This window comes from Lampetra fluviatilis, chromosome 47, assembly GCF_964198595.1.
Source record: "Lampetra fluviatilis chromosome 47, kcLamFluv1.1, whole genome shotgun sequence".
NCBI classification, from domain to species: Eukaryota; Metazoa; Chordata; class Hyperoartia; order Petromyzontiformes; family Petromyzontidae; genus Lampetra; species Lampetra fluviatilis.
In genome coordinates this window covers 1,511,179-1,532,831 of record NC_136321.1, presented here as the reverse complement: position 1 = coordinate 1,532,831, position 21,653 = coordinate 1,511,179, and the positions used below count along the sequence as shown (strand labels likewise).

Sequence of the window (21,653 nt, the reverse complement as noted above, 5' to 3'; positions counted from 1 at the left end):
GCACGTCCGCTGACGAGGCCTCCTGCTGGGGCGGACCCGGGACGCGGGCCCAGCAGTCCCTGGCATAATGGCCTTCACGGCCGCAGCGGAAGCAGTCGATGTTGTTGCGCCGCGCCGCAGGCACCCCGTCCCGACACTCCCGTGGCGGTGGCGCAGATCGCGGCCCCGGCGTACCGCGGGCCGACCACTGAGCAGAGGCGGCTGTCAGCTCCTGCGGGCCCCCCCCCGTCAGGAACGTACACCGCCTTCTTGGGATCCCAACCCGCGGCACCTCCCTCGACGATGGGCCCCCCCGTCCACGCCGTGACTTGCTTCCAACGGCGCAGGTTGAACTGGGCATCAAGACATTTAGCGGCCGCCCGGGACGTAAGCTTTTCGTGGCCACACACCGGCATAGGAATCCCCAAATCCCGGGACAGCTCGAGCATCTTACCCAAGATGAGAGGTTCGAGCAGGTCAGGCTCCGTCTCCGGGTATGCAGCCATGGCCAACTCCAATACCGCACCCCTGTATGCCACCGGCGACTCCTCGGGTGCTCGCTGACGTTGAACAAACCGGCGATGAGCATCATCCGGTGGCTCATATGCATCTGCCATCTCGTCGAAAACTCCTCTCAATGTTTTCTTCTTCTCTGCCTTTATGGAGCGGAAGAATCTCACCGACTCGTCATCGAGAAGAGTCGGTAAAACCTCCAATGCCTCAGCGTCCGTCCACCTTGCTGAGCGTACCGCCGGCAGAAATCTGCAGGCGAAAACACTCCAATCGCCCCCGATGGAGAATTCTTTGACGGTCGTGAGATGACGACTGCGACTCCTTGTTGCACCGTCCTCAGCCGATGACTTACCAGGCGGCATATTCAAAATGGCGTCGCATCGCAACGTGTTCAAGATGGCGGCCTCTCACCGCGGATAGCGCAAGATGGTGGCTTCCCACCGTTCTTCTCCTGCCACGCCCAAGATGGCGTCTTCTTGCCGCGTGGCCAATGGCGCCGACAGCGGAGGCAAGGCAGCGACCTGCGGACCTCCATCGGCTCTCCGCAACGCCGTCCTCGGCGTGACGAGCTCGCACAATTGCGCGAGCACGATTTTCAGCGTCTCCAGCTGCGCCGCCATCTGCCTCCATCGCCAATCCGCGTCCTCTGGTGCAGACGGGTCCACCGACGCGGCGACATCTTGGACTCCCGGACCCGCACTTGTTCCCGCATGGATCTCCTCCTCCATCGCAGGCAGGTCGACCGCCCGAGGAAGGTCGTCGTCGTCAGATGATGTAGCAGATGATGGCGCAGGAATATTCTTTCTTCTGAGCTGTTTTGACATGCCGTTTCACTTCTGACACCAGTGTAATAAAGGACTCGATCCTGGGTCTGTCTTCGTTGTCCTTTATTCGGGTTCTTACACTTTTCCCACACGGCCCTCGCTCAGAGCTCTCCCCTTGGCAGCTCCATAGCTGCTCTCGCTCCCGTAGCCTCCACACCTCTGCAGCTCCGCTGCAGATCCCCTGTGCAGTCCTCCGGCTGCCCTCACTGCAGCTCCACCGCTGCCCTCACTGCAGCTCCACCGCTGCCCGTCGTTCCTCCGCGCTTGGTCACCGCTGGCTGACGGTGCCAAGTCTTACTCCCCCGTGTGTGTGGCGATCTCGCCACTCCTCGACCTCCGCCCTGCGTGGCCTCACTCCAACTCTGTCTCCCACACTCTCCCGTCTCTTCCGGTATCTCTCCCTTAAGACCTCACCCCTCTCTCCCACGTGACCTAACTCCTCCCCCCCGCGTTATAACGTGGAAGGCCCCCCCCGTTATAACGTGGAAGGCCCCCCCTTTATAACGTGGAAGGCCCCCCGCGTTATAACGTGGAAGGCCCCCCCGTTATAACGTGGAAGGCCCCCCCCGTTATAACGTGGAAGGCCCCCCCCCCCGTTATAACGTGGAAGGCCCCCCCCTTTATAACGTCGTTTCTGAGCGGTCGACGGTGAACGACTCCCTTGAGCTGCGCGGCTGAGCGCTGTGGTGATTCGCTAACGCGGAATGATGTCGCAACGCAGCGGTGGCATAGCCCTCAGGTATTTGTCCCGCCACCACACGATGCGTGCGTAGTAGCAGCAGCAGTGGAGCACACCGTACCCCCCCAAACCGGTACCTTAACTATGGGGAAACAGTTTTTGCTTCTCGCGTTTTTTTCCCCAGCAGTGCATCTGCCGTGCTAAACGACGACTTACTGCAATGCCGTTTCCTACTTCACACGTCCCGTCAGCCGCACGGCCTTCAGCGAGCGCTCGTCCCGTCAGCAACGTCGGTTCAACGCAGGCAAATCTCTGGACCCGTTTTCGACGGCCCCGCGTCCCGTCAGCAGCGGTGAGCGGTGAGCGTGGTCCGACGCTGGCGAACTTCCAGACGTGTCTAGGCAAGGTCCGAGTTCAGTGGAGACATGCGCCGTGGCTTCTTCGCAAACGGACGTGTCGGCGGTGCCGCATAACAGCACGTCGGGGTCGTGATCGCGCTGTCTGACGATGTCGCTGTGAGCTGCAAGGCTCTCGCATCAGAAGTTGCACTCATGATGCAGCGGCCACTGTCCCCGTTCAAATGTGTGGCGCCCTCACACAACTGATGACGTCTTATCCCCCCCTCTGAAAATGAGTCGCGAACACTGCACTTTGAGACTGTCATCAGAGACGGGTGCGCCAGAATGTAAACTATGGTATCTTGTAATGTGGAAGGGCCGTTTCCCGAAACGTCGCCTATTTGATTGTTGAAGCCACGCTTGTTGATGAATGTCTTGCTTTTTTGTTCTTGTTGTTGTTGTTGTTTGTGCACCACTGGCAATGTAGCAGCAGTAGCATCACCAGCTCCTGTGCTGTGTTGAATATTGCAGCTGAGACTCCCACCCTGGTCTCTAGACTTCTCAACCTCGCTACGCAAAATCAACTTGAACCTGGACCAGTCCCATGTAGTGGCAAAACCCCTCCAGTCAGCACACACACACACGTGATTCAGACACACACACATGTGGTTCAGGCAAAGACACACACACACAAGTGGTTAAGGCACACACGTGGTTTACACACGCACACGTGGTTCAGGCACACACGTGGTTGAGGCACACACGTGGGCCACACACACACACGTGGTTCAGCCACACGCACACGTGGTTCAGCCACGCACACACACACGCGCGATCTTACGCGATCTTGTGTGTGGCGAACCAGTCCCCGCGCACCCGAGCGTACACGCGGCCGAACTGCAGTTGGAGCCCCACGCGGGGCAGCATGGAGGCGCGGGCGGCCGGCACCTTGATGTCCACCACCGCCAACCTGGGCACACGACAAGGGGAGGTGGCGGGGGAGGGGTTCACCACGCCTCGCCATCGCTTCCTTCCTCCTGCCAGATGCTCTAGATCCGCCCGGCAGCTTTGAGGAGGCGAGCTAAACTAAACATATTCATACGTTAAATCTTCACTTTAAGTTTTCGTGACTGCAGGGATCTATATTCTTTGGGGCTTTCGGTAAAGTCACGTAGATAGGTTAAAAGAAGATAATAAAAATAATTTGTTATTTTCTTTGAACCAACCAAATAACAAAAATATTTTACGTATTTTTTTTTAACCAACCAAATAACAAAAATAATGTGTTGTTATTTTCTTTGAACCTATCTATGTGACTTTACCGAAAGACCCAAAGAATATATTTAAACGTTGTTTTTGTATTTTACCAGGTCATGCCCACTGAGCTCTTCAGCTATTTTTTTAAAACTGCCTGGTCACGAATGACATGCTCAGCTCAACGAAGTGGCTCATCATCGCGTGGAAAGCTGTAGCAGCCAAATCATCTGAGCGCACGTTGCGTCTAAATGTGCAGGAAAAACCCGGAGGGCCCGGAACACAATCCACGTGGCCACACAGAAAGAGAGAGAAAGACACCACCACTAACACGCCAACTATACAGCAGGCATCGTGTGCCGTGCGGGCCTTCAGAGGCGCTCGCTAACACCACTTGCCCCAATAATCAGTTGAGGCTCTATGGGGGATCTTTGTCTTTAGCTTTGTGGTGGCGGTAGTGTCGCGGTTAGCGCTCCGCTGCGCTACGAACCTGGCGACCCGAGTTCGACTTCCCGGCCAACACCATCAGTAACGATTACTTATCTGAACCGGTCCTGGGCCTCCCCTAGGTCGACTCAGCCTCAAAATTAATAACTGGTCCGGTGTGTAAACATCGCCACGAGGGAGCCAAAGGCGGCCTAGCGTCGCGTTGGCCACCCACCCCCTTTCGTGTGCCGTGCCGGCCTTTATAGGTGCTACTCGCTAACGACACTTGCCCCAACAGTATGTTAAAGGCTATACGGGAGACCTTTGTTTTTGGAGGAGCGGCAAAGTGGCGTGAGGTGGAGGGGGAGACGCGGGTGGGGGGTCGCTCTATCGCGGCGCCGTGAGAGGCGGTGGCGCCTTGGGGAGAGCTGCACCCAGTAGTGGGTTGACCCATGCCTGCCACTGCTGCTGACGATGATGCTGCTGCTGATGATGATGCGGCTGCTGCTGGTGATGCTGATGATGTTGATGATGCTGCTGATGTTGCTGCTGATGCTGCTGCTGATGATGTTGATAGTGCTGCTGATGATGTTGCTACTGCTGATCATGCTGCTGATGATGTTGATGCTGATGACGCTGCTGCTGCTGATGATGACGACACAGTGATGCCGAGCGGGCCCCCTCTTACCCCGAGATGACGTAAACGACCTTGCCGCCGGCCAGGCCCGTGGAGCCCGAGACGGGAGCCACAGTGAAGTCCTTCACGCGCTTCTCCAGCAGCTGGCGTCCAACCTTCAGTGCTGCGGGCGCGCGCAGACACCGCAAACAACAACAACATCGTCAACAACAACAAACATCGTCAACAACAACAAACATCTTGATATGCACATTCTTTTTGTCAAGGCGCTCTTCTTCCACCTCCAACCCAGCTTATATATAAACAACAAACATCGTCAACAACAACAACGAACAACGTCGTCATCGTCGTCAGGCCGTTGGGCGGATCTGTGCGAACATTTTTATTGTTTACGATCAGAGGAAACAAGAAGATGCTCGGTGTAGTCGGCACTTTGCTTCGTTCATCATGTCGTTTATTTTGTTTTTTTCAATGCTTTGCTTTATGTGCCCCCCCCCCCTTTTTAATAAAAGATTTCACGAAAGATGTCACGCTCTGCTCTCCTCCTTCTTACCCCTCCCCTCTCTCTCTGCTCCCTCCCTCTCTATTTTTTTGAGAATGTGATCAGCGTCACGAACCACACACACACACAACGCGTGACACTATTCTCTCGCGAGCTAAGACGCACGCTTCGTTTGCTCATTCGCGCTCTCGGTGGGCGTCAAGTCCCCGCACGGATTCGGCCGCCCGGCGAAGATTCCTCCTCGGCCGGCCGTCAAACGGGGCCCGATGAGGATGGCGCGGCACAGTTCCACGCGAGCACGTGGCCACATCGCCACGTCTCGCCTCGACTGCTGTGCTATGCAGCTTATCGCGCGACAAACCGATTTAAAAATTTTTTTTACAAAAAATTGTAATAAAATATAATTGCCAATTTGGGGCCTCCGTGTGTTTACAAATGCCCGGGCCGATTTCTTTTTTGTCTCAGTCCGTCACTGGCCATCGTTGTGATGATTATGATCGTTGTGGAGGCACGTGACCCCTGAACTTCACCTCACACGTCACGTGACTTCACCTCACACGTCGCGTGACGTCACCTCGCACGTCACGTGACTTCACCTCGCACGTCACGTGACGTCACCTCGCGCGTCACGTGACGTCACCTCGCACGTCACGTGAATTCACCTCACACGTCACGTGACTTCACTTCTCACGTCATGTGACTTCGTATGACCCGTGACGTCACCTCACACGATCGGTTGCCACACGATGCCGTCCCAATTCAAAAGGGCCAGCAAACGAGATGTATGTTGAGTTTCTATCTGGATGATTTAGAGGTGCGCAGCTCCAGTCGCTTCCTAATATCGGCAGGAAGAGCGTTCCAGACGGCCGCAGAGATAAATCCATCTCTCAAAGCAACTCAAGCCGCACTTGCAGCAAAAAACGGTCCCAAGAACACGTCCGCGAGTGACGTGCCCGCGACAGGCCGTGCTGTTCCTGAGTCGCATCTCCAACACGCTCAATGCTCACGTCAATAACACAACACTATAAAAGCGAAATTTATCCGCAATTATATCTTCTTCTTTCGTATGGCGGCTGATGTTGGTGCAGAGCAACGACTACGATTTCACATTCAGGTGGTGAAGCCAGACAGCCTCGTCAGGAGCAGCAGAGTGGCGTTCCATCATCATCGCTGCGATGTCTCCTTCGTGTTTGTGGATCGGGGCATCACATCATCACACGTCGTACGGTGTCTGTTCTGGATGACCACAGTCGCACCACTGCTACTGGACAGATTTTACGTTTGCATTTGTGCATCGGCTAATCCGCATCTTGTGCAGCGGATGGAGTTCAGCGTGGACCATGAGTAGCTCCGTGACTCGCACGAACCGGGTCCTAGAGCTGTGATTCTTCACCTTCACTGCAGCCTTGCACCCGTTTGGTCCTCAATCGTACAACAATTGTACACTGTTAATAAGCACACAGGGTTTGAGGAAACAAAGTAAGGGGCGCTTACGTGCCCGTGCTTCATGTGTGTTTTCGATGCTTTACCTTCGTAAAAAAAATCTGGCATCTCGCACCCCCAGATCAAGAAGAACCACTGGACTCGAGACACGTGCGGGTATCACACTCCAACCCCGCTCTTTCCCGCACCGGCAACACCGCCCGGATCTCGGCGGCGCGCTCAGCCACTGCTGTTGCCACTGCGAGGGCCCCTTTTGTGTTCGATGCCGACTCGCAGTGAGACGCCTGATGTGGGGTTTGGGCTGCTTCTAGCCAAAAGGAATTTGAAATTGCTACTCGGGAACGCACGAAGTTATTGGCCTCCTCGCCGCGTGCGTTAAGCCCCGTTTTGTTGACAAATCTCCTGTCAATGTATCCACCCTGTAGGCTGATGATGAATGATGCAGCTGATGACGATAAATCATTGGTGAACACGAATCATGCATAACTCTTGCTCTACTCTGAAACATCACCTATGCCTGGAGTTCCCTGGCTGGCTGCTGGCTACGCTCCTCCGAGCCGCAACAGTAAACTCTGCGGCAAGTGGGCTGCTGCTGGCCAGTGCCACCGAAACTATAGCTGGGTAACTGGCTACACGGGATTATCCGTGTCAAAATAATCACTCGAAGTGTAACGGCAGAAGACGTTCGGATTTTATTCCATAATGTAAGGACAGCTAGACACACTTTTATTGAGATGGTTTCTTTATCGAAGGCACGTGAACAGGCGGAGACCCCGACTGCAACAGCCCCTAGTCTCCCGCGCATCTCCCCCTTATCTACGGACCGAGGCCACGCCCCCCTTCCCGAACTTTCTCGCTGACGCCGGACGCTCGCTCCACCGGCAGACTCCACCGTCCTCTTCCGTCGCCTGACCACGCTCCCTTCTTGATTATTCCCGTAGTCACCAGTTCCTTCGTACTCACAGCTGACACCCCTGGCATTAACCTCCCGTGGCCACTAGTCCACTCGCACTGCAAGTTGACTCCCCTGTCATTACCTCCCGTGGCCACTAGTCCACTCACCCCAGGTAGACTCTACAGTCAAATTAATAATAGATAGCGACACTGACTAGGGGGGAGTAATGCACAGGAGACTCATGCGGATAATAAAAAAAAATCGCTCTAACTTTTCAAGCACCTGCTCCTATCTGGGTAATTATTTCGCCATAATATTTCCTTCAATGCGATCACATATAACGATAACGACAACCCCATGACAATTCATGTCATCTTGGCATTTCATTGTTACGTTAAAACAAGCGTATTTTACTCCACGAGGGTTGTGAGTCGAGCGTTGATGTGTCAGCTGTCCTTTTGGCTTCTGCACAGAACCAACGATTTCTCTACTCGTCACAAATGCAAATAGTGAAACCATCATTGAGAACAATATCACTTATTAATGTTAGCAGGTGAGACCCCGCTGAGCTACGTAGCTCGTTTTCAGAAGCGACCTGGCCATACATGAGGGCTCAACGAAGTTGCTTATCCCGTGGAAATGTATTTCATCAAAATGATCTAATCGCTCGTTTCTAAATGTGGAGGGAAAAACCGGAGGACCCAGAGAAAAATCCACGCGACCACAGGGAGAGATAGAGACGCAAACTCCAAATATACAGCAGCAGGCGTCAGAGTGGGAATCGAGCCCACGACCTCCTGTATACCAGGCGAGGTAGTTGGCAGATGTCCATGGCTCTGGCTAACACAGCGGGTGCAATGTACGTATATGTGGGTATGCATGTTGAACTTCTTTCGCACCGTACGTAGCCAACGGTGCTAATCGGAGGTGCATTAACCGGTAGGCCGTGCGTGCCGATGTCACCGTCCACATCGCTAAATCCAAGCCACCTCGAGCCCTTCGCGCCTCCTCTGTGGTCACGCCCACTCTGAGCCCCTCCCCTCTCCCTCCCTCTGACTCCGCCCCCTTTGGAAACAGACGCCGCTCCTCTGTGCGGCTCACTCCCGCTCGCTCCTCTCTTCTCCCCCTCTTCCCTCCCCTCTCACCGTCATCGTCACCCTCTCATCATCATCGTCACCCTCTCATCATCATCATCACCATCCACCACCTTATATCATCGTCATTCTTTGATCATTATCATTCTTTCATCATCTCCCTCTCATCATGATAACCCTTTCATTATCATCATCATCATCACTGCCTATCATCACACTCTCATCATCATCACCCTCTCATCAACATCATCATCACCCTATCATCATCATCACCCTATCATTATCATCATCCTCTCGTCATCACCATCATCACCCTCTCATCATCACCCTCTCATCATCATCACCCTCTCATCATCATCACCCTCTCGTCATCATCATCATCACCCTATCACCATCATCATCATCACCCTCTCATCATCATTACCCTCTCATCATCATCACCCTCTCATCATCATCACCCTCTCATCATCATCACCCTCTCGTCATCATCATCATCACCCTTTCACCATCATCACCCTCTCATCATCATCATCATCACCCTCTCATCATCATCATCACCCTCTCGTCATCACCCTCTCATCATCATCACCCTCTCATCATCACCCTCTCGTCATCATCACCCTCTCATCATCATCACCCTCTTGTCATCATCACCCTCTCGTCATCACCCTCTCATCATCATCACCCTCTCATCACCATCACCCTCTCGTCATCATCTCAGACATCTGGGTCCGGTCGTTCCTTCTCCCCCCCCCTTCCTCCTCTTCCTACCCAGCGCTCTTCCCCTTCTCTCCCTGCTGTGCATCTTAAACTAAAAACTAGTAAACTAAACATCGGTTTGCTTTAGCAGGGAAGGCCCATTGAGCTATGTAGCGTCCTGGCCACAAACGATACAAAACGCACGTTGATTCTAAATGTGAAGGGAAAAACCGGAGGACCCAGAACAAAATCCACGCGACCACCACGGTGTGCGAGAGACTAAAACTCCAAATGCAGCAGCAGGCGTCAGGGTCGGCATCGACCCCACGACCTTCTGGACACCAGGCGAGGTCGTTCTTATCTCGCCACCGTGGCCCCCAGAGGTCATCAATCCCCATTGGCTTGACGCAAGCGACCGCCGGACGCGTTTCGACTGACCGCGCCTCGCCAGCAGAGTCGTGCAGTGTGAGCGAGAGGACCCACCGTACTGGAGTCCCTGCGGAGTGATGTGAACCTCCAGGCCTGGGCTACTGATGGTCCCTTCGTCTGCAACTTCGCCAAAGCCGCTCGCCATCAGCATCATCATCATCGTCGTCGTCGTCAGCAGCAGGGGCATCTTCTGCAGTGCCATCGCTGTCATCACGAGCAGCGTCAGCTTCATCAGCGGCAGCAAGCCCGAGTCCGTATTTCACGGTCTCTGTGGCTTTAATGTTGCAGTGGCGAATTCTTGAGTGCGGTGCAAGGGGGAGGCGCCAGGAGATGGGGGAGGGGGGAGTTAGAGAGTGGAGAGAGATGGGGGAGTGCGAGGGAGACATTGGGGGTTGGTCGCGGTCTCTATTATCACTTCAACGCAGTTTTGGAGAGCTGACCATCCAGATAAGACGTCCTGGGAAATGTCGGGGGCTTGTTTTGGCAGTGCGTGTGTGCGCGCGTGTCTGCGTGTGCTGGAATGTCACCGCATTTTTTCGATTATAAGACGCTCCGGAAAGTAAGACGCCCGGTGCCAGTGAGGTTATTCAAGTACAGATCCGGTCGATTACACACTGCAGAGCGACCAGATTATAAGACGCATGTTCAACATTGGCTTTGTAATTAAAACATCAACTTCGTATTGTTGTCTGTGGGAACGCGGTATCACTAGAGCGTGTCTCCAGTGTCTCCCTGTCACTAGAGCATCAATCATCACTCGTCATTAATTAAATTTTACGTTCCCATGACAGCGCTGGGCATTCATTAGCAGGGCGGCTGTCGACTTCCCACACCACGCGGGGCTCAGTGAACCAACCACGGGTGGATGTGATTTTGGGCTGCGTTAAACGGCGAGCCCCGAACTGAAGTGGAATCTTTCAGCTTGTGAGCTGCGTGCACTCGGGCAGAGATGGCAACAACCATGAAGGTCTCGGCGAATCGGACAAGGGACCCCACGTTGTGGACTATCGCGTGCCATGAAGAAGGGTCATTGCCCGAAACGTTAGATTATTTGGCCGCTATGCATGTCCACATGACACGCCAATTCATCGAGTCACCATTTGTGGCCAGGTAGCGTACGAGGCGAGGTCGTTGACATCTCGTCACGACGTCTAGCCGGTTTATGGGGAAGGGGGAGGGGTTGTTTGACCATACTTCACCAAGTCGGTCAATAGGGGCCTGGCAGGACTGGTGCAGGTATTGCCCTTCACTGGTGAGGGTCGTGACTACGCTTCCAGTACGTGAGCGCGATGCTATTCACTGCCACACTCACACACAGGAGGCCCTTTATACGCGAGACGGGGGCTTACCGGTGGCGTTTGCGTTCACTGTGCAGCGTTATCTTCGCTTGCAGGGTTATATTTCAACTTAGTCATCCGTCAATGCCGTACCGCATTACACACACACAAAGACCCCCCCCCCCCCGAAATAAAGAAACGTCTATTATTTAAGTCGTGAACTTTATTACAGGAAAAAAATTATAATCTTAAGATCTTGGAGGTACAAAGGCAAAGAGACAAAGTCGTTATTAATATGAGCAGAGCACGGCGGAGTCGTGGTGCTATGAGTACGCTGTGCGTGTCCGCGTTCTCGTGGATATCACTACCTGTTTACTGGGCTTTAAAAACAACGACATTTGAAAGTGGCTCAGTGGAGTCGCGGCTCAGCGGTGACTCGGCTCAGCCTTGAGCCGTTCAACTGCTTCCAAAAGGCGCATTGAATGAGTGGCTCAGCGGTGTCTCGGCTCAGGGTGAAGCCGTTCAACTGCTTCCAAAGACACATTGAGTGAGTGGCTCAGCCACGGCTCGGCTCAGGCTCGGCTCAGGGTTGAGCCAGTCAACTGCTTCTAACGACGCGTTGAGTGAGCAGCTTAGCAGTGGCTCGGCTCAGGCTCGGCTCAAAGTTGAGCCGTTCAGCTGCTTCCAACGACGCGTTGAGTGAGCGGCTCAGCGGTGACTCGGCTTCTAACACAAGTGGGCTCAAGGTTGAGCTATTCAGCTGCTTCCAAAAGATGTGTTAAGTGAACGGCTCAGCCGTGGCTCGGCTCAGGATTGAGCCGTTCAGCTGCTTCCAAAGACGCGTTGAGTGGCGGCTCAGCCGTGGCTCCGTTCAGGCTCGGATCACGGGGACCCTGCACAGCTTTGAGTCGGCTCTCACCGGAGCTAGAGCTGAGCCGTGACTCAGAGTGTGAGCTCAAGAACTCGGTTTGAATCTGGGTTTCAGCCAAACCTAATTCAGACAAACACAAGCCGATTCATTGAATGTGCCTCCACATATTAACTTTATGGCTGGACCCCGGGGTGCCATAAGCCCCCAGCTCTCGTATAAACATTATATTATAATGTAAACAAAAACTTTGATCATTTTCACCAATGGGTTTGAAGGATGGTGGCAAGTGTTGTCTTGTTAAACTATGCCTTCAAAACTGAAAACTACTTACCCGCAGTACCTCTGTTTAAAAACACTATAAAAAAAAATGTTTTACACCCCTCTGTCAATCATCGTGTTTCTCAGTGTGGATTTGTGAACAGACTTTATAAACAGTGCATAAAATAGTACGCGTTTTCAATGCGCTGTTCATATTGTAACAAGCGTTTATACCAGGGGTCGGCAACCTACGGCTCCGGAGCCGCATGCGGCTCTTTACGGGCTGCTTCTTGACGATATGTACGTATGTACAGTATGTACTCAGATGCATTGCGGCTCTTGAAATACTGAATTTTGTACCGAATTGGAAAGAAATGGCTCTTCTTGTTATTTTGGTTGCCGACCCCTGGTTTATACCAATGTAATAAGGGAGCGCCATCTCCTGCATAATTGAGGCGTTTCACTTGATATACTGTCAAACAGTCCAAGCCCTATTAGTGGTGGGGTTCTGTCTGGGGGGAAGGTTAATGGGCGGAGCTAGCATGGAAGGCTCTGGAACGTTCTCGAAGGTTCCTAGAGGGGCGTGGCCAGAGGCGGGGCTTAGCCTCGGAAAGAGGAATATAAGCGGGGGTCACGGAAGGTTCGGGGTTGGTGGTTGAAGATCGAATAGGAGCTCCCCGTCGCTGCTGCCTCGCCATCTCCACCCGCCACGTGGCGTCTCAACCTCCAGCCACTCAGCCGCTCCCCAGCGCGCCACCAGCCAGCGGTGCGGTGGAGATTGGGGTGAGCGCCACGTGGCGCGGGGCAGCGCAGTCACGCCAAGAAAGGAACGGCGGCATCTGCATAACGAGAGGAGTCGTGGCTGTGAAGAACCTTTAATCTCTTCTTTCTCTCTCTCTTGTTTGTCCATCAAGTTGATGATGACCATGGCACGTTTGTCATTTTGTTGGGATTTGATGAGTGCGCAGATGGCTGAACAGGCCAATCCGAGCCCCGAATTCCCTGTGGCACACTGGACAGGTCAAGGAGGATGTAGAGCCCCGATGTGCAGCCACAAATCCCTCCTTGGTAGATTTGTGCTGCTGCCTCTTCAAGATAGCACAGAAGCTTCTACTCTCACAGAGGACTGCACCGTCCTGTACATTTCTTCTCCAGGCTAACGGTTCCCAACATTTCAGGTCGAATCCAAAGCTCTTCAAGGAAGCTTTAAGGGTGTCCTTGTAGCGCTTTTTGGGGCCACCTTGTGTTCGCTTGCCATTCTTCAGCTCGCCAAAGAAGACTTGTTTTGGCAGTCTCGCGCAGGGCATTCTGGTCACGTGGCCAGTCCATCTAAGCTGCTCCTTCACAAGCAAGTTGTGGATTCTGGGGATATTGGCCTTGCTGAGGACTTCTGTGTCAGGGATTCTGTCTTGCCACTTGATCCTCAGCAGTTTCCTCAGACAGCTCAAGTAGAGATGATTAAATTTCTTGGCATGGCGCTGGTAAACTGTCCAGGCTTCGCACCCATACAGAAGAGTTGGTAAGACAACAGCCTGGTAGACCTTCAGTTTTGTCTCCTGCTTGATGCCAGTCCTTTCCCATACCGAGTCACGTAGACGTCCAAAGGCTGCACTGTTCTTGACAATCCTGATGTTAACTTCATCATCTATGTGCACAGCGCGAGACAGAGTACTACCAAGGTAAGTAAACTTGTCAACGGCTGAAAGCTTTTGCCCATTCACAAAAATGGTGGGCTCAGTGTAGGGTTTCCCAGGAGCAGGTTGGTATAGGACTTCAGTCTTCTTTCCGCTGATTGTCAGGCCGAAGTTGTTACAAGCTGAGGAGAAGTGGTCCATCTTGTCCTGTAGATCTTTATCTTTATTTGAGCCAGCTGTCAGAGCACAGTCATCAGCAAACAAACGTTTAATGAATAAATAAAGCTCTGCCGTGTCGGAGCCACTTATTACACCAATGTTACTCTACAGAGTAGTGGGTCGCCGCTCCTCTTATCCGCATTGATACGAGCGGTATGTGGGGACTATGGCTTAACCGCCACAAAAAACCCTACCTGCACAGATGCATACGGACAAAAGAAGCATTATCAAACTGGAGGAATTAATGGTGCAACGCATCTCATCTGTTAAATATCTTCAGGTAATAGGATTGTCATCAATTGATCCTGGCTACAGACATTGGTAGGTCACAAATAATAATGAAGATAAGAGAGCAGTTTCACTGTATTATGCAGACCGTGATGACAAATAAAGGACTTAAGTCGTGTGGGCAGTTTGAGCAGCTTTGGATCAGACTTATGATCCTGCCCATACCCGAGCATGGAGTGCATTCGCTTGTTCAGCTCTTCTGCGCATTCGTCCTCGCTGCTGCGCTTGGACACGACATGACAACGGAATGATCAGCGCCACGTTTTTATTAAATTACGATTTAGACTTCCGTTTATTCGGGACCCCAGGGTCCCGCCATAAGGTACATGTATATATAGATCATAATCACCTACTCAGTCTCTCGACCTGTTGACTATCCAGGCCTATGCTCCCCAGCAACAGCAGCTGTTTAAACAATAAACAATAACAACCTGTCATCTCGCTACAAACAAGCTCTGCTGGATCACAATGGCCTGGAAAGCCACATTGGCGATGGACGATCAAACAAGTGTCATTTCTTTGGGGAGGGGAGGAGGGGGACAGAGTAGACATTGTAGCTTACACGTCCTTCCAGCAATTGCTGATGCTTTGTGACGAGGCACGCCACGTGTGTGTGGCCACGTCGAGTCCACACACCCGGCGAAGCTGCTGGTCTCAGGCTGGACACCCGATGCCGTTGCGACAACAAAGAGATACATCTTGACTCGAAGCTTTCGTTACTGCAGGAATTCATCTTCTTTGGGTCTTTCGGTAAAGCCACGTAGATAGGAAAAATAATTATTATTTTGATAATTTTTTCTATATACGTAACAAAGAGATAACTCAGATCTTGGCGAATTGTTTTTATTTTGCTAATTTGAAACAAAACAATAAAACATCCCAGCAGCTGACTGACACAGGCCGTGATATTAGTATTGTATTATTGCTGTATTATTGTAGTATTTTTTTACATTGTTGTATTATGAATATTGTTATATTATCCTGTTATTGTTATTGTACACCCGTGTGTGTTCTTGCACGGACACGACAAAGATCCCGCGGTATAGCCTTAACAGACTGTTGGGGCAAGTGCTGTCAGCGAGCAGCACGTGAAGGTGGGGGCACTGCACACGAGGGGGCGGGTGGCCAACCCAACAGCACCCACGGCCTCCTGAGTCCGCTCGTGGCGATGTTTACACACCGCACCAGGTACTTCATTGAGGCTGAGTCGACCTAAGGGAGGCCCAGGACCGGTTCAAATAGGCGTCACTGGTGTTGGCCGTGAGCGGGAATCGAACTCGTATTTGTAGCGCAGCGTAGCGCTAACCACCACCCTACCGCTCCCCACACAGACACGACAACAAAGGCGGAGATCGCCTGTATAGCCTTAACGGACTGTCGGGGCAAGTGCTGTTAGCGAGCACCTACGAAAGCCATCACAGATACACACGCAGACACACACACAGACACACACACAAACACACAGACACACGGACATACACACATACCCAAACACGCAGACACACGGACACACACACCCAAACACGCAGACACACGGACATACACACATACCCAAACACGCAGACACACGGACAGACACATACCCATACACGCAGACACACGGACACACAGACATACCCATACACGCAGACACACGGACAAACACATACCCATACACGCAGACACACGGACACACACACATACCCAAACACGCAGACACACGGACAGACACACACGCAGACACACGGTCACACACACACCCAAACACACAGACACACAGACACACGGACACACACACAAACCCAAACACGCAGACACACGGACAGACACACACGCAGACACACGGACACACACACACACCCAAACACAAAGACACACGGACAGACACACACGCAGACACACGGACACACACACACACCCAAACACACAGACACACGGACAGACACACACGCAGACACACGGACACACACAAACCCAAACACGCAGGCGGGCACATGTTCGCGGCCACTGGCTCGAGACACAATGTTCCCTCATTAGAAATATGAAACTAAAATTGTCACTTAAAACAATGTTCCTGCCACTTGTCGCTCGAGGGAGCCGTGGGCGCACAAAATAAAATTCGTCCAAAGCGGCATCGAGGTGACGCGTCACCTCCAAGCTTCTGGTGGTGACGAATCTTGCGGCCACGCGGCTGCGTCCTAGTCGGGGGGCCGACGCGAAGCGGCCCTTGGTCTGTCACGTGGGGGCGGCAGCGCCGCGTGGTCCGGGTCTCTACCCACCCATCCCCCTAGGTCGACTCGGCCTCAAATGGGGCGGCGTGTGTCGTGGACATCGCCACCCCCACCCCCCTCTTGTGCCGTGCAGGTTGTTCACAGGCGCTTTGCCAACAGCACTTGACCCAACGGTCTGTTAAGGCTACACGGGGGATCTTTGTATTTGTATGTATATTCTGGGCCTCCCCAAGGTCGACTCAGACTCAATTGGCGCGGCGTGTGTCGTAAACATCGCCACTGGGGAGCAAAGGCGGCCGGGCGTGGTGGTGGGCACCCACCCCCTCGTGTGCCGTGCCGGCCTTATTAGGTGTTACTTGCTAACATTCACTTGCCCCAGCAGTCTGTTAAATGATATACGGGAAATATTTGTATTTCTGTGTATGTCTGTTGAATTTCTTTCGCACCGTATGTAGCCAAACGTGCTTATCGGAGGTGAAACTTTGTTGTCCTTCCCCCGCTCACCTCCCATTAGCACGGTTGGCTACGTACGGTGCGAAAGAAGTTCAACAGACATACATCTCGATGATGTGGGGCAGGGAACCGAGTGAGTTGCGCCGTGCCGGCCTTCATAGGTGACCGCTAACTGCACTTGCCCCAATAACCTGCTGAAGGCTATATGGGGGATATTTGCCTTTGTTGTTTTTTTTCCCCGTAGAAATCTGCAGGGGGCGACACTCAACCGAGGTTCCGTTACACCAAAAAATAAACCCCACTCCGCATTCGTCAATAAGGAGAAACACAATGATATCAGAATCATCAGAACACAAATCCCTTTAAAACTATATAAACGTATAAAACTAACCTATTTTTTTATCTTAAGAGGTAAAGCCCATTGAGGTATTCGATAATTTTCTCGAAGCAACGTCACCACAAATGATAGCTCAACGAAGTGGCTTATCATGTGGACATTTACAGCAGCCGAATAATGAGACGGTGGCTAGGAGATGTTAACTACCTCGCCTGGTACACAGGAGGTCGTGGGTTCGTTCGATCTCGACCCTGACGCCTGCTGCTGTATATTTGGAGTTTGCGTGTCTCTTTCTCTCTCCACGCGTTGAAAGTATTTGTCTGCTATAAATATCCACACAATGATGAGCCACTTTCGTTGATCTATTATTTGTGTTAGCCAGGTCGCTTCTGAAAAAGTCGCTTCTGAATAAAAAGCGACTAGCCCAATGGGCTTTACCTGGTCAAAGAAAAAAAAGAGTTTATAGTTGAAAACATTATTTGAAGAGACGTACTGTCAGTGAGCGCGCCATTGAAGGCGTCATGGATTGAAGGCAGATTACCGGGATTGCAAATGGAGTGTGAATGAATATATTGCATGGGAAATGGTAGTGTGGTGGTTAGCGTACTGCGCTATGAACCCGGCGACCCGAGTTCAACACCAGTGACGATTAATTGAAGCTGTCCTCGGCTTCCCCTAGGTCGACTCAGCCTCAAATAGGTACCTGGTGCGGTGTGTAAACATCGCCACTAGGGATACAAAGGCGGGCGGGCGTGGTGCTGGCCACCCACCCTTCATAGGTGCTGGCTAACAGCACTTTCCCAAACAGTCTGTTAAGGCTATGCGGGGGATCTTTGTCTTGTCTTTGTATGTATGTTGAACTTCTTTCGCACCATACTAACACAAACATCTGTGTAGACTAGTAGGGTTTTGAATGTGTGTATGTATGTATAGTATTCCATTGTTCTTCGTGAGGGAAGGGATACTATTTTAAAAAGTAAAATAAAACGACACTTTATTTTTTCTTTTCCTAGGTGAGGCCCTCTGAGCTACTTAACTAATTTCCAGTAGCGACCGGGCCAAAAATGACAGCTCCACGAAGTGGCTCGTCATCACCACGTGGACATTCGTAGGAGCCAATCACTTCCGTAGGTGATCGTAAATAGAAGAAAGCATTTCGCGGATAATGATATATTGTTAACGCATTGCCTTAAGTAAACACGTAAAAAAGCTTTTAAATACATGCAATTATCATAACACCAAAAAAATTGGCTATAATAACCGTAAAGCAAATACAAATTTAAGTATTTAGTAATAGTTTATAAATGATCAATAATATATATATATATTTTTAAAGTTATATCACGTAAATATAAATGTGTCTTTAAACCCACCACCACCCGCCACAGCCAATCAGTAAGGTTTGTTACTTCAAGAGAACGTGGCCAATTCGTTACTAGTGTAGGGCTGTTACGGGAGGGCTGTAAGTGCATACGATCCAATGGGTAACAAACACAGTGGGCGGAGTTACGGGAGTACACGGGGGGGGTGCCCGCAGCGACGTCCGCATCAGGCAGCCTGGGGGGTTGTGATCCTGATGGGGGGTATAAAGGGGGAGGACAAAGAGAGCTCGGGGCTCAGTCTGGGAACGAAGGAGGAAGAGTGAAGATCCTCTAGCTAGAGCCCTGGACTCCCCTCGACGCCGCCCTTGTCAGGGCTGCAGAGGAGCGAGCCAGAGGCGTGGTTCCGTGAACCAGGGTTAGACCCTGGGACTCCGGAGACCGTAGCCCGACTCACCAGTGTCGGGCCAGTTAGCCTCCCCTAGCTCGTTAGAGGAGGACTTGGGGATAGGTGAGATTAGCTAGGGGGTATCCCCAGTTATCCGGGTGAGGGGGCCGCTACCCCCTCTAGTGTTGTCCTGTACCGATAAGCTGAAATAAATATACGTGTGCCTCAACCTGGGTGTCCAGCGTCTTCACCGGTACTTCATCTGGTGTCAGAAGTACTACGGACATGGAAACACGTCAGACAGCTCGAGCCAGAGTACCGGAGGAGGACACTGCTGAAGTCGTTGAGCCCGAGGCGGCTCACCAAGACATGGCGCAGCCGGGGGCCGACGCGTTCCTACCGGGGCATCGGCATGAAGAGGGGCCGCAGTCAGACGCGCTACGGCTGGCTCACGAGAGACTGGCGGAGCTACTGTACGCCGCTGCCGCCACGCTGGAAAACATCACGCGGCTGGGGGCTGGTGGTCCACCACGGGGCGAGGGGAGTCGTCAACCTGAGCGCCTTCCCGCCATTTCTGAAAACTCAAACTTTGAATTTCCCGCCATCGTCACGGCAGCTACGGAGGGCGTGGCCGGGCTCAACCTTGGGTCCGACACCGCTCTCGCTGGGACAGCTGCGTCATCTCCAGCGGAGGGAGCGTCATCACATCCGCGACAGGCGATTCCATCTGCCATTCGCGCCGACGCACAGCCGAGTCCCGGGGATAGCAGCCTACAGACGTCCAAGGCGAACGCTGCGCTACAACAACGGCTGCCTCCGCTGAAAGAATTTGTTGGTGCAGAGGGCGACTGGGGCGGCTTCCAGCGACGCTTCATCGCCCACCAAGAAATGGCAAGGTGGTCCGACGATGAAGCCCTCTGCGCGCTGCCGGCGCTCCTCGACGCAGACGCGCTCGCCGCCCTCACATCGGCGCCGAAAGAGAAGCGGTCTACTCTGCCGAAGGCACTACAGCTGCTGGCCGGGGTCTATGGACCTTCAGCGGAATGCAGAGAGCGGTTCTACGAGCGCAAGCGGGGTGAGAAGGAGTCGCCCCTGGCATACAGGACGAGCCTCCTAGCGCTGGCTAAGACGGCTTTTCCCCGTATGGACGACGATGGCGTGGACGCGATGGTCACGGAGAAAATACTCCTCCTGGCAGACGACCTGGACATCGCTGTCGTCGCACAGGAGGACGCCGAGATGACCTCTCTTCAGGCGGCGCGCCTCCTTCACGCCAACCTTCTGTCCCTGCGGCGGAAAGCCAGCAGGGCATCGGCAGGGCGTGCGGTGGCTGCAGCCACCCTTCCGACGGAGGAGCTCTTCGCCGTCGACCATCGACGGCAACAGGCGCAAGAAGTACGGTCGGCCCGGGACGGGTCAAGCCGTTTCAACCGCCCGTCGTCTCCACCGGGGCTCCCGCGGTGTTTCAACTGCGGCGTCCGGGGCCACGTCGCCTCGGGGTGCCGCTCTCCTCGACAGCGCGGGACGACGGCTCGACGGGACGCCGGGCCTCCTCCTCCCAAGCTCCAGCAACATGACCCGGCGAGTCGCGGCACCACACATGTTTGGCCAAAGCACCTACCCGTTGCACGCTCTCGCACCACAACAAACGGGGGGCCGATGTCGCGTTGCGAGGGGCCAACGCGGATCACTGCGGGGACTCAAATCGAGCCCAAACAGTGGTCCGTGTTGGCCCATCGCGTGGTAGCCGCGTCGTCAGGGTCGTCGGCCGTAGTCGGACACATTGACGGGGTAGAAGTACGCATCTTGGTCGATACGGGGGCATCGGCGACAATCATTTCGGAATTAATTTACAATATTCTGCCCGTACAAAGCCGGCCTTTACTGCCGGTTAACGTCCCATTCTATGCCGCTAACGGGGGCTCTCTCGGCATCATGGGACAGATTCGAGCGCAAATTTCTATTGGGGACATCAAATTGTCGGGGCCGATTTTCGTTTCCTCCTCGCTGGCGGTTCCGTGCCTGCTGGGGACGGATTTCTTAGGTAAAATGCCCATTCGTATTTTGATCGACCAAGGATGCATTGAGCTTCCATCGGGGCGGCGCATGGCGTTCCTGCCATCCCCTGCGGCGGCTCGGTCGGCGTTCGCGATGGTACCGGCGTTCGTCGTTGAAACTGTTCGTGTGCCGCCGGGAGCTCAAATGCTAGTGCCTCTGAAACTTCGTAAGCCCTTCGCTAAGGGCATAGGGGATCAGGGTGTTTTGCTGGGACCGTCTAGGGCCGGGGTTAATGGGCCTCATTTGATTCCGGCCCAGACCGTCGTAAGAGGGGACGGGGACCCTTTCATCGCGGTCCTAAATGTGGGATCGCAGACGGTGGTGGTTCCTCAAGGGACGGTGCTCGCTCACGCGACGCCAATGCCCTGCGAGGAACCTGTCGCGAACCACGTTGGCACTGCTTCCCGGATGCTCCCACATTCGGACAGCGATGAAGGGTGGATCGACGCGCTTTGTGCGGGATCGACGGACCTGACAAATTCAGAGCGCCAACAGCTTAGAACGCTACTGAGGGAATTTTCCGACGTTTTCAGTCGTGATAAATATGATTTGGGTTGCACTCACCTGCTGCGTCACCATATTGACACGGGTGACAGCGCGCCAATTCGCCAAAATCCGTTTCGGTTAAG

At 53.2% G+C, this 21,653-nt stretch overlaps 1 protein-coding gene across 8 annotated transcripts in view; it reads right to left on the bottom strand.

Moving 5' to 3' along the window:
- LOC144947861 (bactericidal permeability-increasing protein-like) overlaps positions 1-21,653 on the bottom strand; it is a 110,116-nt gene that overhangs the window by 20,132 nt on the left and 68,331 nt on the right. For all 8 annotated transcript variants that reach the window (XM_078877225.1, XM_078877220.1, XM_078877228.1 and 5 more), the window contains 3 exons: positions 9,767-10,009; positions 4,702-4,813; positions 3,175-3,303 (listed from right to left, as the gene is read on the bottom strand). In XM_078877225.1, coding sequence (XP_078733351.1) covers positions 3,175-3,303; positions 4,702-4,813; positions 9,767-9,944 — 419 coding nt within the window. In that variant the 5' untranslated portion in view covers positions 9,945-10,009. The remainder of the gene's footprint in view (positions 1-3,174; positions 3,304-4,701; positions 4,814-9,766; positions 10,010-21,653) is intronic.